Source organism: Monodelphis domestica, chromosome 1 (genome assembly GCF_027887165.1).
Source record: "Monodelphis domestica isolate mMonDom1 chromosome 1, mMonDom1.pri, whole genome shotgun sequence".
Taxonomy (NCBI): Eukaryota; Metazoa; Chordata; class Mammalia; order Didelphimorphia; family Didelphidae; genus Monodelphis; species Monodelphis domestica.
Window position 1 is genome coordinate 657,661,667 of NC_077227.1, and position 18,282 is coordinate 657,679,948.

At 35.9% G+C, this 18,282-nt stretch overlaps 2 protein-coding genes across 3 annotated transcripts in view; both read left to right on the forward strand.

The window, feature by feature from the left end:
* Window positions 1-18,282, forward strand: part of FSHR (follicle stimulating hormone receptor) — a 283,858-nt gene that overhangs the window by 213,804 nt on the left and 51,772 nt on the right. The window contains exons 5-6 of one of the 2 annotated variants that reach the window (XM_001375445.5): window positions 2,183-2,254; window positions 13,509-13,586. In XM_001375445.5, coding sequence (XP_001375482.3) covers window positions 2,183-2,254; window positions 13,509-13,586 — 150 coding nt within the window. The remainder of the gene's footprint in view (window positions 1-2,182; window positions 2,255-13,508; window positions 13,587-18,282) is intronic. The other variant, XM_007476841.3, reaches the window with a different exon arrangement.
* Window positions 5,423-6,257, forward strand: LOC103098715 (DNA-directed RNA polymerase II subunit RPB4-like). Its single transcript, XM_056814025.1, has one exon. The coding sequence runs from the start codon at window positions 5,423-5,425 to the stop codon at window positions 5,849-5,851; it is 429 nt and encodes a 142-aa protein (XP_056670003.1). The 3' UTR covers window positions 5,852-6,257.

Sequence of the window (18,282 nt, forward strand, 5' to 3'; positions counted from 1 at the left end):
GAATAGAACTTCTTCCCTGAGAGAACTCTTGTAATCTTTATTTTTCAAAAAAGCTTTCTAAAGAGAAGCAAAGATTTTAGCATCTATCCTGTGAGCTGAATGGTAGAATCATGTGCTAAAAGTGATGACAAGTCAAAAGTAGTAGCAATCATTAGTGCTAACTCAGATGGTGATCTTTTTCACAGCTGAAACATTGTAAATAATTGTTTGTTTCTTTTTATTATTTGTTATAGTGCTAATAAAATATGCAGACAGTAATTTTATGTTTATGTAAGCCTAGAAGATTAGGGAATTTTATAGAGAAGGAAAGAAGGATGGGCAACTATTTATGGGGAAAGTGGTTTCGCAGGCTAGTTAAGCAAATGGCTTTTAATAAATTTAGGTTAGTGACTCAGAGCTAATTGAGTAATGAGAAAAATGAGTTTCAATTTCAATAATCAATAAGTATTCAAAAATACTTCTGAATCACCTTTGAATTCTGGATGAGAATTAATATGGTAAGGAGTAAAATTTAGACTGAGGCATTTTCCCTCCATTTAAAATATGCATAAAGTAGTCAACCTTTCCATCCTACTATATGAGCTGATATTTATTAACATTAACTAATAATGAAAAGAAACAAATATTTCAATGATGTATGGACCCCGAGAAAGTTAATAACTGGAGTCTTCTCAAAGCATCAGCTACAAATGTTGATTCTTTCATAAACAATGGAATCACAGGTCAACAATAAGTCAGTTTCCTCATGGTAACAGTTAAAATTTCTTCACAAAAATGCTACATAGAAGGTTTTCTTGATATAATGAAATTTAAACTCAGTCAGTCAACTAACATTTATTAAGCACCTACTATGTACCTACATGGGATGATACCTATGTCATGCTAACCTGGGGACCAAGAAAGGTGAAAAGTGCTTCCTGCTCTCAAGAATCGCAGTCTAATTAGGGGAGACAACATGTAATCAACTATGTTCAAAGAATAATGAATTCAAAATAAGCAACAGAGAGAATACTAAGATTCATGGGTATTAGGAAAGGCTTCTTGCAAAAGGTGTTTAGTTGGGACTTGGAGGATGTCAGGTAAATCAAAAAGCTGAGATGAGGAGAGTTTGCCAGGTATTGAGGACAACCAATGAAAAAGCCTGTTACAAGACGGAGTATCTTGTTTAAAGAGCAACAAAGTTAGTTTCACTGCATCACAAAGTACTTGAATGGTTATGGGGGTAGAGTAAAATGTAAGAAGTCAAAGGATTCTCCAAAATATGAGTTAACTCCCTCAATTAGTCTTCTACAGGGTTACAAATAGTTAAATGTCCAAATGTTTTCAAGAATATCCTCCTGGTCCTTTCTCTCTGCCTCACACAATTTTTCCTCCTAAAATTCTGTTTTATTTCTCTTAAATACATAATAATAATATTCCAAGTTGTTATTTATCTTTATAAAATGGGATTGCATTTATACTTTATTTTAGGTAAAAATATATCTTTTCAAAGAAATGTCCATGATTTTCCTCTATCATTTTTTAATGTGAGATTGATGCCTACCATGGTTGATAAGTGTATAGTATAGTGGGGTATAGGGCTACATCAGTAGCATTCCCCCACCTCTGCCTTTCACCTCTATTCAAAGCCACCAAAACTGAAGATTCAACTAAGATTGGAAAGTGTTCATTCATTCATTCATTCATTCATTCATTCAGTGAAAAGATAGAGGAAAAGATAAAGGATGGCAAATCCTGAAATGGAAATGTTAGTTTGGCATGGGAGATAAATAAGAGCCCTTGAGAAAAGGGCCTAGTGGGATCACATGATTATAATGACAGAGGCAAATGATTGTTCCTGCTGTGAAAGAGATCAATCAAAAGCACTAGAACTAGAAGTAGGTATACCAGCTAGGAAGTTGTAATAATCCTGAGAAAATAGAACTGAGGTGGGAATTATGTCTGTGTCTGTGGGTCCTGGGAGAAAATGCAAGAAATATTTCAGAGAAAGTGTAGGCAGGTTTTAATGCTATTCTAGATATAGGAAACAAAAGAAAGATATCAAATATTTAACCCAAATATATGCAAGCCTTAAGGGATGGGAGTATCAAGATCAATCTTCTAAAAAAAAAGTCAAACATTAGCTGCCAATAGCTAGGCTTGCCTTGTCTCATTTGTTCTTTCTTTCTCTTTTCTTTTCTAGGTTAATATCTAATACTGGTATTAAGCGTTTGCCTGCTGTTTATAAGATCCAATCTCTCCAAAAGGTTTTACTGTAAGTTTTTTTTTTCTTTTAATTAAACTGGTGCCAAAACTCAGTAGCTATTTTTACCCAGAAGTCACTGGGTCTGATAATTTTCATTGCTACTCTGGACTACCCCTTAATCACACAACCCTCCACTTTATTGGTGTAATGAGATAAAGAAATGAAGGGATGCCCTTGTGTTTTACAGGAAATATCAGTTATTCCCTGTTGGTAGCATTCAACCAATTCTTCATAGAATGTTGTGACAAAAGACTTGCCTCAAGCAAGATGGAGAAATGGCTAAAGTTTGTAAACCTGGAATGGTAGATTTGGAGTTGGAAGGGGCCTTATAGGTCAGCTTCTTACCTGTCTGAGTCTTTCCCTTCCCCTATAATTTTTCCCCCCAAAATTAAACAGTTTTGGCTAGCTATGTCAACCTGGCAAATTTTTTTAACTTCAAGGCATTTGGAGTTTCCTTTGTTTTCCATAAAATTTTATTCTTCCATATAAAAAGAGGATCAGGAAGTTGCCAATCAGTTATTATCTCAATTATTATTGACCAGTCTAGGGTTGCTAGAAGCCAATAAATTATACAAAGTAGGGATATTAAATATTTAATAAGTTTACCACCTGAAAAGAATTTGCATTAAAAGAGGAGGCTAGACAGGATAATGCTCATCACTATCACCATCACCACCACCACCTCAAATGTGAGGATTTTAGTGACCTACAGAAGGGCAATATTGAATGAGGTAAATTGACAACTAACTTTAGACTTCATGAAGAGAGAAGCATAGCTTCTAGCAACGTGGTCATGATAATCTGCTGCCATCTGGCCTGGTAGACTACATCGAGAGTATTGGATTCAACCATATTTTTAAAAGTTCTATGATAAACTAGAGATGGTCCAGAGATATTCTGGTTAGAAGAACTGGAAAGGTTAATCTAAAGAAGAAAAGTCTTCTGGAGAAAGAGAGACATTCTACTTGTGTTTGAGTATTTGAAGGGCTATAATAGGAAAGAGAGAAAGGAAAGAGATTAAATTTGGTATTTTTTGGCCCTAGAAAACAGAACTAGGAAGCATAATTGGAAGTTGCAAAGAATCAAATTGAAGCCTGATATCAGAAAAATCTTCCTAATATTTAGAGCTTACTAAGTGGAATGAGCTGCCTCGAGGGTGTAAAGATTTTCCTTCACTGAAGATCTTCAAGTAGAGAACACATTTTTAGTTTGTTTTTAAAGTCATTTATTTTCTCATATAGGGGTTGGATTAGTAGCCACTAAGGAAACTCTGATTCTGATTCTATGAATCTCTAATCTAGGAATCACATGGAGAGTTTCAGAGACAATTGAATGTGGAAGAAAAGATTGGAGTAAAGATATCTTCTTTGTACTATATATCTCATCATGTAAGAAGCTACTTCATCTATTTCTGCATAACTAATGATAGCTTTGGAGAAAAAACAAGGGGAAATAAATTAATGGGAAGAGGCAGGGGGCAAGATGGCCTAGAACAGGCAGCAACTCAGCTAAACTCTCATAAAAGTACCTTCTAAACAACTTCAAAATAATGCTTCAATAGGGATAGCTAAGTGGTTCAGTAGATAGAGAGACTGGTCTGGAGACAGGAGGTCCTGGGTTCAAATCTGACCTCATACACTTCCTAGCTGTGTTTCCCTGGGCAAGTCACTTAACCCCCACTGCCAACCCTTTATTACTCTTCTACCTTACAACAAATATATAGTAGTGATTCGAAGATGGAAGATAAGAATTTTTTAAGGAATTTTTCTAAAAATAAGTTTTTAAAGTGCCTCATATCTAATTCTAGAGTGATACAATCAACAAAAGTTTGGTGGGAAACATTAGTCTAGTCCAACATGACTTAAGAGTTCTGCAGAAGTTTATGACACAAGTTTGGGAGTCAGCCTGGAGCATAGTTCATGTAGCAGCAATACCAATAGCAGAACTTAGAGGCAGCTGTGACAGAAATAGCAACTTGCAGAGTTGGTAAAGAGATCTCTGGCAACTTATCAGAAATTTATTAAAGGGGACCCATTGCTGGCACTGAGTGCGGGAACTTGTTGTATTGCCCATATGTGATGGTAGGCCATAGATTCAGGGTGAAAAAGGAGAAAAAGTGCTTGAAGATTAAAAAAAAAAACAAGGGACCTGGTCACAGCTCTAAGACCAAGAGGAGCATTAGTATTTGCAAGTACAGGGAAGAAAGGTCCCTTTCTGAGTAAAGACCAGAGCACAGTCCAGGAAAGCAGTGGCAATACTTCTTGAATAGTACCACCTTGGAAGTACCAAGAACTTACTAGATTCCCAGAACTAGCTCTGAAAACAAGAGCACAAAAAAAGCCTGAAGCTAGAAACAGTTTCCCCTTCACACCAGGAACAAAGCCTAACTTTAATATGAAATTAAAAGCAAGAAATAGTCAAAGAGAATGAGCATATTGGGGGTGGGGGGGGGAGAACTTGACTATAAAAAGCTACTATAGAGACAAAGAAGATCAGTAGAAGACACCAATGTTAAAACAGCTAAAAGAAAATCCTCAAATTTAAAAATGTAAATTGGGTACAAGATCAACAAGAATTCCTTGAAGATCTCAAAAAATGTTTTTAAAAATAGGTAAGAGAGGAAAAGAAAAAATTGGGGAAAGAAATAAATGTGATATAAGAAAATTATGAAAGTCAATAGGTTGGTTAAAAACGGCACAAAAATACAGGGGAAAAAATACCAACTTAAAAAAAAACAACAGAATTTTCCAAATGGTAAAAGGCATAAGAATTCACTGAAGAAAAGATTTTCCTAAAAAGCAGACTTGTACAAAAATTCACTGAAGAAAATAACTGCCTAAAAACAGATATGGCCAAATGGGAAAAGAGAGAAAAAATTAAACAAAGAAAATACAAATATCCCTTCCACATCATGACTTTCTCCATTGTAGTTTCAATATAACACAGGTCAGCTTAAGAAATTAAAAGGAAACTTTGGAGGATGTTTTGTAGAAGTCACAGATGACAAGCAGAAGCCTACAGATGACACAGAAAAAGTTTAAAAACTCATAAATCTATGAAGTACATGTATAATATGAATGATATTGAATAAAATAAATATATTTTGTTTTAATACCATTAATATATAAAATTCCTTTTTTAAAATTAAAATAAGTTTTGGCATGGAGCAGGAGGGTGATGTCGGCTGGAGGCATCAACCGTCGTACTAGCGATGTGGAGGAGGATGCCTTGAAGCTTGTCTTTCTCAAAAGGTTTGAAACAGCAGAAACTCTTCTAAATTCAGAAGTCCACATGCTTCTAGAGCATCGAAAGCAACAGAATGAAAGTGTGGAGGATGAACAAGAATTTTCAGAGGTTTTCCTGAAAACTTTAAATTACACTGTACATTTTAGTCGTTTTAAAAACAGGGAAATCATTGCTAGTGTTTGGAGTTTGTTACTTCAGAAGAAGCTCCATAAATTTGAGTTGGTTTGTTTAGCAAACCTTTGTCCTGAGTCAGCAAAGGAGGCTAAGGCTCTGATTCCAAGCCTAGAGGGTCGATTTGAAGATGAAGAATTGCAACAGATCCTTGATGATATTCAGACCAAGAGGAACTTCCATTATTAATACCAGGAACCCAGCCCTTCAGTGAAAACAAAAGAGGAAGTTTCCCAAAATTCTTCTGCAACTGAGAAGAACTTGAACTCTCTCCAGAGACTCTTCAGAAATTTCATCTCAAAAGTTGGACTAGCCTATTATGGAAAAGGCAATGCAGAGTAGTCTTGCATCAAGAAGTAATTCAAACTTGTGACCAGTTATGATTCTTACTGACTTTTTGAATATTTGAGATGTGGCAAAGGCCAGGAATGCCACTTGAATCTTAAAGGGGATTTGGGATGATTTCCTTTAATGAAGGGTTTCCAAGGGAGATGATAGTGGACCAGAGCCTAGGTGCTTGCATCAACTTCCCCATCCCTTCTCTTAAATGGAATTGATTAAGGGGAAAGATTGAGTGGGAGAATTTAGCCAGTAAATACTTGGGGCATATTAGTAAGTACCTTATATTACTGAATTTAGCACTTAGTTTATATTCACATGTCTGGTTTGAATTTCAAGCTACTTTGAAACATTAACCCAGATTAGTGGTAGTCTCTCGGGGATCGAGAATGACGATTGTCTTTGTGCATTATCATCTATTGATGTACCCTCATGTGGCTTTGGAGTCCAAAGGCTGAGGCGCAGAGTTTGTGGCACATGGGGCCTGGGACGCCAGTCGTTACGGGAGGTGCGGTTGTGGCCTGGTGTCGGCGTTCACGCGCAGCGGCAAGATGTCGACGTTGCTCATCTTCAAAGGTGGTGGCGGCCTGGTGAATGTGGGTTCGCCAGCTGCTTCTGTCAGAGGCAGCGAGTTCTAGTTGCTTTGGTGTAATGTCAGCCCACTTCAAGTTTGACTTTAGCTGGTCCTTGAATCTTTTCTTTGGTCAGCCTTGTTTCCTGAGTACAGCTGACAGTTCACCGTAGAATACCTGTCTTGGTATTCGCTGTGGGTCCATGCGGATGACGTATCCAGACCATCGTAGCTGGGTTTTGAGGACCATGACTTCGATGCTGGTGGAGCTGGCTCTGTCGAGGACTTCCTGGTTGGTGATATGGTCCTGCCATCGAATCCTCATGATTGACCGGAGAGAGCATTGGTGGAATTGCTCCAGCTGCTTCATGTGCTTCCGGTACAGTGTCCATGTCTCGCAACTATACAGGAGCGAGCTGAGGACCACTTTGAGCTTCATTGCAGTGCTTACACCTCTGTGTTGGAGGACTTTGGAGTGCAGCCGCCCGAGTGCCTGGCTGGCCTTTTGGATCCTGGCATTGATCTCGTGGTCTAGGGACCCGTCATTGGTATTGGTGCTGCCCAGGTACTTGAAAGTGTTGACGTTAGAAAGCTGCATGCTGTTGATTGTAATGCACAGCTGGTTAGTTGGCCTCCCTGGTGCAGGTTGGAATAGCACCTCTGTTTTGCTGAGGCTGATTGTCAGGTCAAACAGTTTTGTTGCGGTAGAGAACCTGTCCACAATGGTTTGGAGATGATTTTCTTGGTGGGCCATGAGAGCACAGTCATCTGCAAAGAGAGCTTCCAGGATGCGTCTCTCTGTTGTCTTTGTTTTTGCAGTCAGGCGGTGAAGGTCAAATAGTGAGCCATCCAGTCGGTATTTGATGTAGACGCCCAGGTCTAGATCCATCACAGCATGTTGTAATACTTGGGTGAAGGATAGGTTGAATAGTACTGGAGCGAGGACACAGCCTTGTTTCACACCTTTGGAGATGTTGAAGGGATCGGAAGTCTCTCCACCAGATAGGACTTCCCCTGTCATGTCGACATGAAAGAGCTGGATCAGTTTGACGAATTTTGCTTGGCAACCAAGCTTGCTGAGGATCACCCACAATGTGTCCCTGTTCACTGTGTTGAACGCCTTTGTCAGGTCTATGAAGACAATGTAGAGACTCAGGTTCTGTTCAAGGCATTTTTCCTGCATTTGCCTCACCATGAAGACCATGTCTATGTAAAAATAGCAAGAATAAAAAAGAAAGTTGTATCTCATAAATGATGGAAGGAAAAATCAAAGAGAATCTATTCCTAAGTGCTTAAAATTCTTAAGGAGCAGAAAAACTGAGCAGTTTATAATCTTGAAGCACTATGGAGTTAATTTGACCAAGAAATACAGAAGGAAGAAGGTAAAGAAAATACTAGCAGTCATAGGGCATCACTGTATAATCTTAAATTCAAAAGAGCCTTGATTTAGGAGGCTCGGTTTGACCTCTGGTATATCCTGAAGGCTACAAGGTTTTGGAGCAGGAGGGAATTTGTGGGATTTATTCTGACAGCTGCTTTGGGAAAGGGACTTCTCTGAGTTTAAACTAGTCCTGGATCCCAATTTTAAATACCATTCAGTATAGGGTTGGTATATATCATAGGGTGGTATCTGGGAAGACAAGAGAATGAGTCTTAATTCTGGTTGTCATCACAAAGAACTAAATTGGGGGAAGTTTTCTGGCCCCAAATTTAGCATTGATTTCTGAAATGTCATGCAAATATTTTTTTGCAATTGCTTCTTCCATGCTACAAAATCTGTTACTATAATTTGATCTAATAATCGAAAGAAAGGGGGGATGGGTAGATTCTATAATGGATGTCTAGTTAAGTGTGCAGTTCCTAAAAAGTAGACTTACTCTAGGAAATAAAATTATTTTTCAATAAAAATAAAGTTAAAATAATAAAAAAATTAAAGTTTATGAAAAGAACATAAATCTTAGTAACTCATAAATGTATATAAGGGACTGCAAACACTCCATAAAAGAAAATGAAAAAATTCAGATTTCTTCTATGGTACAAAGGGAGGGATGAAATATTTAATGCAGATTTTCCAGATCATAAGGACACCATACCCCTGGTCCCTGCAATGTGGAAGGTATTACCTATAATTCCTTAAATATTAGAATTGGCCAACTGGAAGATGATTCCATTAGACATCAAGAAACAAACAAAAATGTCAAAAGAATGAAAGTCTAGAAAAGATGTAAAATATCTAATTGGAAAAACAACTAACCTGGAAAATAGATCAAGGGGAAATAATTTAAGAATTATTGGATAACCTGAAAGCCATGATCAAAAAAGACCATAGACATTACCTTCCAAGAAATTATCAAGAAAAATCACCCTGATATCCTAAAACCAGAAGGTAAAGTAGACATTGAAAGAATTCAACTATCACAACCTGAAAGAAATACCCAAATGGAAACTATCAGGTATATTATAGCCAAATTCTAAAGTTCCTAAATCAAGGAAAAATATTTTAAGTAGACAGAAAAAAAAAATCATCATGGAGCCACAGTCATGATCAAGCAAGATTTAGAAGATTCCAAATTAAAGGAGTGGACAGCTTAGAATATGATATTCTATAATACAAAGGAACTAGGATTGCAACCAAGGATAACCCACATAGCAAAACTGAGTATATTCCTGTAGGAGAAAAAAAATTGATATTTTATGAAATGGAGAATTTCAAGCATTCCTGAAAAATATCCCAGATTTAAATAAAAGATGTGACATTTAAACTTAATACTCAATAGAAAAAAAATAGTAAACATGAAAGAGTAATCATAAAGTACTTCATACAATTAAATCTCCTATATGAGAAGATGATACTTGACTCCAACAACTTTATCATTATTGGGACAGTTAAAAGTAATATACATAAACAGAGGACCTGGGAATATGTTGGGAATGATCTCAAAAAATAACATGTAATAAGGAGAGGGATGTACTTAGAAAAGGAAAAACAATAAAGAAAAATGAAGAAATTATTTCACAAAAAAATCCACTAAATGACAAAGGATCTAAATTCTTAAAATAATAATTAAATGGGTTGCAAGCATTAGTAGACAAAAATAACCATACTGCTGGGTGACCTCAACTTTCTCCTCTCAGAAAGGTTAGATGAATCTAACCTTCACACATATTAAAAAAAATTATAGAGATGTATAGAATTTTAGAAAAATTAATATGATAGACCTCTACAGGAAATTGAATTGGTATAGAAAGTAGTATACCTTTTTCTCAACTCAACTGTACATGACACACAAAAATTTATCATTTTTACAGCATAAAAATCTCACAAAGAAATGCTAAAAAAGAATCTATTATACATGTATCCTTTTCAGACCAGATCAGACCAAATCAGAGAAACAATCAATTATTTCATTAAAGAAAATGGCAGTAATGAGACCATGTTCCAAAATTTGTGGGATCCATTTGAAACAGTACTTGGGAGAAAAATCATTTCTCTACATGATTATATTCATAAAATAAAAAGTAGATCAAAAAATTGAAAGTACAGTTTAAAAATTTTTGAAAAAAATTACAAGTTAAAAATCCCCAATTAAATACCAAATTGGAAATTCTGAAAATCAAAGGAGAAATTAATAAGATTGAATTTTATAAAAATACCAAACAAATAAGTAAAACTGGAAGCTGATTTTGTTTTTAAAAAAACAAAGAATAGATAAATCATTGATTAACTTGATTTTTAAAAGGAAGAAACCAAATTATTATTAAAAAATAAAAAGGTGAATATATCACCAATGAAAATTAAATTAAACCAATTAGAAGCTATTTTGCCCAATTACATATCAATAAATCTAACAATCTAAGTGAATGAATGAATGTTTACAAAATTTTATTCACCAGGTTAACAGTAGAGGAAACAGAATACTTAAATAACCCTATCTTAGAATAAAAATTGAACAAGCATAAATGAGCTCACTTAGAAAAAACCCCAAGGACCAGATTGATTCATAAGTGAATTCTATCAAACACTTAAAGTACAATTAATTATAATACTATATAAACTATTTGGAAAATAGATGAAGAAGGAATTCTACCAATATCCTTCTTTGGCACAAGTAGAGCTGAGACCTACCTAAATCAAGAAGGGCAAAAGTAGAGAAATAAAATTATATACCAATCATCTTATATGGTATGATATAGTTTTGTGTTCTATTTAATAGTATTCTTAAAGAACCCTAGAGAATCAACTAAAAAATTAGTGGAAACAAGAACTTCAGCAAAGTAGCAGGATATAAAATAGACTCACATAAACATTCAACATTTCAATATATTACCAACAAAATATAGCTAGAATAGATAGAGAAATTCCACTTAAAATAACTCTAAATAATGTCTATCTTCAAGACAAACCCAATTATGAAATACTTTTTGCACAAAAAATGGAGAAATATTCATTGTTTATGGATAGACTCAACCAATATAATAAAATTATAATTCTATCTAAATCAATTTATTTATTAAGTGTCATAACAATGAAACTATCAAAAATACTTTATAGAGCAAGAAAAATAATAAAAATACATTTGAATGAACAAAAGGTCAAGAATATCAAGGGATTAATGAAAAAAAATGAGAAAGGCAGCCTAGTCTTGCCAAATTTCAAACTATATTATAAAATGGTAATGATGAAAAAAATTCTGTTACTTAAAAATAGAGATTCATTAGTGAAATAGATTAGATACACAATACAGACTAATATATGGCCATGATGGTCTAATATATGGTGATCCCAACAAACCAAACTTTGGGAACAAGAAACACTATTTGACAAAAATTGCTGGGAAAACTAGAAAACAGTTGGGCTGAAATTAGAAATAAATCAATATCTCACACCATATACCAAAATAATGTCAAAACAAATGAGTACACAATTTAGACATAAAGGATAAGAAAATTATGGGAGAATAGATGTTGATCAGTAATATCTATGAATAAGGTAAAAATTTTTTACCAAATAGGAGATAGAGAAGATCATGAAAAGCAAAATACATAATTTTAATAACATTAAATTACCAAGTCTTTGCACAGACAAAACCAAAGAAGTCAAGATTAGAAGGAAAGCAGGAAATTGGAGGACTGAGGGTGGGGTGTTTACAGCTAATCTCTCTGACAAAAGCTTCATTTTTCAAATATGTAGAGAACTAAGTCAAATTTATGAGAATATGAGTCATTCCACAATGAATAAATTGTCAAAATAGATGAACAGGCATTTTTCATGAGAAGAAATCAAAGCTATCTCTACTCACACAAAAAAGGTTCTAAGTCACTATTGATTGGAAAGAACCAAATTAAATCAACTCTCTGGAGCCACCACAAAACTATAAGATTGGTTAATATGAGAAAAGGAAAATGGCAAATTTAGGAAGGCATGTGGAAAAAATAGGAACACTCATGCACTACTGGAGAAATTGTAAATTGATTCAACAGTTCTGGAGAATAACTTAGAACTATGCCCAAAGGGCTATAAAATTAAGCATACCTTTTGACTTTGCAATACCACTACTTGGTCTATTTCCCAAAAAGATCAAAGGAAAAGAAAAATTACTTTTATGTACAAAATATTTATATTACCTCTTTTTGGGTGGCAAAGAATTGGAAATTTAGAGAATATCCACTAATTGGGGAATGGCTAAACAAGTAGTGGCATATGATTATGTTGGAATACTATTATACTATAAGAAATGACAAGCAGGACAGTTTCAGAAAAACCTGGGAGGATCTATATGAACTCAACCGAAGTAAAGTAAGCAGAACCAAGAGAACATCATACACAACAGTAACGGCAATATTATACATTATACTCTGATCAAATGACTTAGTTACTCTGATCAAGACAATGATTCAAGAAAATTCCAAATTATTTATAATTTTAAAAAAATTTTATTCATCCCCAGAGGAAGAACTGTAATGTGTAATGTTATTGAATATTGAAGCATATTTTTCATATCTTTTCTTGCTTTTTAGTGCAAAATATGGAAATGTTTTGCATGATTTCATATGTATGATCTACATCACATTTCTTGCATTCTCATTGGGTCAGGGAAGAGTGGGAGGGAGAACTTAAAATTTTTCTAATTGAATGTTAAAAATAAATAATAAATTTGAAAAACAAGCTAAAAGAAATTAATGAACTATTCTGCGGCCTCATCCAAAAAATAAGACAGAATAAGAAATGGTTCTGTGAATTAGGGAAAGAAATCAACTGGAAGAAAGTTGAATAGAGGCAAAACAGAAGATGAATATTAAAGGCACAGAAAGAATCAGTGTGGTTGATAGACAAAATCTACACTAAATATTAATAGGAAATAGTCAATAGAGGAGTCTCAAAAATTAGAGTATAATGGTGAGGACCGGGGCAAGGTTAGTGTTAGAAACCAGAGCAGAGCAGTTACAACAGGAACACTATGTCAAAAGAAAGCCAAGAACTAGCAACTAAATGGCCCACAATTTGCCAGGCTTAGCCTGTTTCCTAGGAAAGGGTCTTTTTTTAACAGCAGTCTCCTCTTCTAGCTTCTTAAAGGACCAATGCTGCCAGATGGCAGGATGCATGGGCATATTTGCCAACCTGCACAGAGACCAGCTGTGGAGATGGCAATGATAAACCTTCCTTTGCTAGAAAGAACTTTAACATGGGGGAATTAGGAGAGAAAAATCCTCAAATGGCAGTGATATGAGATCTCTGCAAGTCCATGTATGGGAAGAAGTGACCCTGCAGATAAATTACATGCTGTCATTTCCAAATGTTCAGTTCATCCTTCTTTACTGCAGCCAGGTGATTAAAAAACGAGCTTGACCTCAGACCAAAACCTTGTTTACCAAACTAACATGGGAAGGATAAAGAACATCTACAGTCAAAAACATCTGAAATTTTTTCTTCTTTAGAGACATCCAAGATAACATCAATATCCGAACAATTGAAAGAAATTCGTTTGCAGGACTAAGTTCTGAAAGTGTGATCCTGTAAGTTTTTTTTAAACAAATATATGTATTTTAATACCACAGTCTCTTCCCAGTAACAAATGCATCTTTCTGACTTGTAACTTTGGCATTCAGCCACGGAAATTATTTTCTTGCTCTATGCAGCTCCTTCATTTCCCATCTTTACATTTCAGAATCACAACATGAAGTCGTGTTAATAATTTATAATTCTGTGGCATAATTCAAGTATTTAAAATTGCTCTTTGAATGATGGTCTCCTGTGATGCAACATCTGTTGCAAAGACAGAATAACTCATGCATCCATAAAGACAGCCATTTCACGGAAAGATGTTCATGGTCTAGATTGGAAAACTGGGAGAAAGGCTGGTCTGAGAAGATATGGCAATATTTCCTCACAATAATACAGGCCAGCTACTGTTGGGGCTTCTTGCTGAGAACAAAGAGACTCCTCTTTGTAGAAAAATCATATTTTAAATGAGCTGGCTCCCTTCTCTGAATGTTTTCGGTCTAGTTTTTTAAATGTATTGTCTTTCCAATGGTGTTATTAACAAGCCACCTTCTAATCTGCTATACCCGGGCCAGATTTGTAAATAACCTGCTACTTATGGATCCTTAGGGGCCATGGAGCAGCTGCAACCCAAGCAGCCATTGTAGTTATTGGAATATATGAAAGGAAAAAGCTCACCTAGGAGCTTAGGGAAGATATTTGGGAGAATGATAAGGTTGCCTAAAAACGTATCATTAGATCCTGGAGTTTGCAATTATACCAGTAAGGAAACAATTTGCTAGCTCTCTTTTAAAATGCAAAGTTCTAATGACTTTTTAGAAAAATAACAATAAAATAGGACAAGGGTGGAGATAGTAAACCTTATGTGAGCTATTGCAGCAGCCTGATTGGTCTATCTGTTTCCCAGTTGTTCCACTGCTTGATCCATCTTCCAAACTGACAAATTATTATTTATAAGACCCAGGACTTAATACATCCTTTAAAATCTTAAATAACTCTCTATTACTTCTGGAATAGAATAAATACAACCTCCTCAGCTTCACTTTTAAATCCTTCTATGATATCTTTTGCTCAGCTTTTTAAATACTTCATATTATCTCTCAATCCCCTTCTTATATTCTTTTTCAGCCAGACTTGGCTACTTGTAGTTCTTTAAACTCTATTTTCCCTCATATGAGCAGGCAGAAAACAGCATGCCAGTCCTAGACTTGGGAACTCCAGAGTTCAAATTTGCCCTCAGACACACATTAGTTGCGTGACTGGACAATATGCTTAAATTCTGTCACCTTAATTTCCTCAATTCTTTCCATTCAAATTCTTTTCTTCCTTCAATGCCAACTCAGGTACTATGGATTGTGTATGACCCTGCCCATATCTACCTATTGAAAGTATTCTTCTCTTCCTTCAATCTTTTTAGTATTTTGACAAGACCTCTCCTTTATCCTCACCACATTTGATTTTTAGTTATCTTTTCTTCATCCCCTACCCTCTCCTTCTTATTAGATTATAATCTCCTTGAAAGGGGACTGAATTAATTTTTTACTCCCATCCTAAATGGTTTTGTTGTATTATAGCCATTGGGCAAGGTCAACACTGACACAAAATCACTGGCAATTGTTTTTCATCCTAGTTAGGGAAAAGAAGAAACTAATGGAATACAAGAACTGGAGATTAGAGAGTATTTTGTTGTTATTTTACTCCTGTACAGTGGACAATTCCATATGGGGAAAGATGAATATTAGTCCAGAGTTCCAAGCAGGGCTGAGCTGAAAGTCCTTCTAAAAGCACAGTTTTTTTTTTAAATTTGAATTTTTTTTAATTTGAATTTTGAATTGAAATTCAAATTTGAAATTTGAAAAAAGTATCTGGGGCATTTTCCTAGCAAATTTGGTCTATTTCAGCCTGCTTTCAGATTATCTCCATCCCTAAAAGATATGACGAGGCAGATTCTCCTTGCAAAGCAATCTCATCTTGGGTCAAGGTAGGCAGGCACCCTTAAAGAGCTACCTCTCACTTTAAAAAAATATATATTGGTATATTTCTGGGTCAGTGACAACTATGTGGCAAGAAAGGCTTGGTGCAGGCCACTAATTCAGAGTCTCCTGAACCATAAAATGCTCCCTGGTAGTTAGTTAGGCATTAACTCTCTTGGGTCAGAGGGGGTATATTTTAGCAACTTATTGCTTTTCTGCTCTAGTGATTTGAAAGAGCTAATAACTAATTTATACTCTAGGGAATATCTGGTTGGGGCAAACTGGCTAATTTGCCAAAATGTCTCAGAAAGTAAGTTACTCCATGCTACCAATTTTTCCATCTTTTTGGAGGGGATAAGTGATATGAATGAAATCATTAATTTACTTTCAAAATGTTCAAAGATTCCTTATAAATCTGAGTTAATGAGTTTCTTTTTAGATGCAAGTTATTCTTAATTTCTCATTAGGATCAAAAGATAACCAATTTAGAACTGGGAAGAACCTTCATAGGCCATCTTATCTAATGCCTTCAATCTCACAGATGAAGAAGCTGAGACCAAGGGAAGAGAAGTGATTTTTCCAAGGTCATGCAAGGAATAAATAGTAGGACCAGAATTTGAACTCAGTTCCTCTGCCTCCAAATCCAGTATTCTTTCTGCTGTCACACAAGAACACTGAACACCACAGAGTAATTTATATAAGGAAGAGGCATTTGAGGTCTAGTCTAAACCCTTCATTTTACAGTGGAAAGAACTAAAGCCTATAGAAAGGAAATTATATTTAATAAGCAATAAGTAGCAGAAGGGATGTTCATTCCCATCCTCCCATTCCAATTCAGTTAGAAGCACTGTCAGACAATGGAAAAAGCCCTAGGTTCAAAATGTAAGCAATTGGGTCCAAGTCCTACTTTTGTCACTTCCTAGGCCTTTCTGTATGTGAAATGGTATTCTCTGGCTCTATCTCTCCTGGTAAGGCCTATTCTATACCCCTTAATATCCTGAAAGGAAGGGGAAATGTTACTTTTTCCTTGAGCCAGCACCAGCTGTGTTCCCCCACCAGCAACTACTACACATTTCATTTAAATGTTTAACATCAGATAATTTTTACAAAGCACTATTTACTTCCAAGATATATTAAGAATAGACAAGAATAGAACACCTTAGGGGCGTAATCTCCCCCTACATGTCCTCATTCTCTGGGAGGTAGAGCAAGACTGACCTAAAACCTAGCTCAAAGCCTGCAAAGCACTGATTCTATCAAGTTCTTGACCAAAGACAGACCACCATCTTCTTCTGGATTAGATTTCAGATAATTACTTCTTTTTTCTCAAGGCATTGGTGAAGGGCTGACTGAAACACTCAGCCCAGATTACTGGATTCCTAAATTTCATATTACTGGCCTTAGAAACTCCCTAGTTTGAACCCCTACTCCCTGACACTAAACCAAAAAAAAATCAAGAAAAATCCAAAGAGTTCTAGCTTTGGGGGGAGGGCAGGCAGCATATAACCTGAGGAGGGGGAAAGCTCATGACTCTTCATTTTACTTAATGGGTCTTAAGGTGTCATCTGCTCCCCTCAGTATGAAAACAGCAAAGAGAAAGATGGCCAATGTTGTCTCAAGCCTTTTTGAAGACCACAGTTCCATGTATGCACTCATTAAAACAAGACTCCTCCCAACATGTTAGACTAACTAGAACCAGTTTTGGGATGCCCAAGCATGCTCCAGTCAATACAATTTTCTTAGACACAGCTCCCTAGAGTCTTCCACATGAAGACATATTGGGAAGCTAATGGGGATTACACATGGACCAGACTCTCATTACATTCAAAATGAAAATAAAAAGGGATGCACTAAATGTTCTGTATGGTCCCATCCATATTGAATCCATGATTGTTTCCACCAGAGTATGCTGTCTCTCTTAATTGACCCAGAAGGAGGATAGCCTTGATTTTCAGCATTTCCAACTGCTCAGATTAGCTAGGTAGAAAATAGCCTTTTGAAAATGAATGTTTCTTGAAGATCAAGACAAGCTTACTTTACTAACCAATAAGGCATGATTTTACAGAGGAATCAATGACTGATTGAAGGTCACAAGGTATGGGTAAAGAGGAAGAGTCTTTAGGTTAATGTGTTTATTTCCTACTTTTTCCAGTGCATTTCCAGATCAGCCTAGAAGCAGAGGGCTGAGATAAAGATGACTCTGACACCCCTAGTCACCCTAGCTCTGGTTCACCTTGTTGAGCACAATCAATGTCTTCCTACCTTTTCTCATCCTCCCTCCAAATCCCATCCCTCGTTTCACACTACTCTATAAATGTATTTCACTCCTTCTCAACTTAACCCAGAATCTCTTTCTCAGAACCCCAATAAATAGGTCACTGGGATGAGGCATTTTGCTAGATTGTGGTAGGGTAGAGGGAATGGCATTCACAGTTTGTCTGACATTTTAATTAAATCATTCCTCCCTTTCCCCCCCTGAAGATAGGCTTGTTGCCTAGCTTTTCCGTGGTTGAGAGAAATGAGTCAGTGAGGGAAAGTAGAAACAAAATAATTTTTCATCATCTCAATGCTCTGAGCCAATGGCTACATAGTGTAAGCACCACAGGACTGACAAGGATGTCTCTCAGCACCTCACATGGCAGGCACACCCTCTGAATGTATAATACAATAGAGCCAGAACAACAGTGCCCACCACTTTACAAATGCCATCTGCTCTCCCGATGCTGCTGCACCTGAG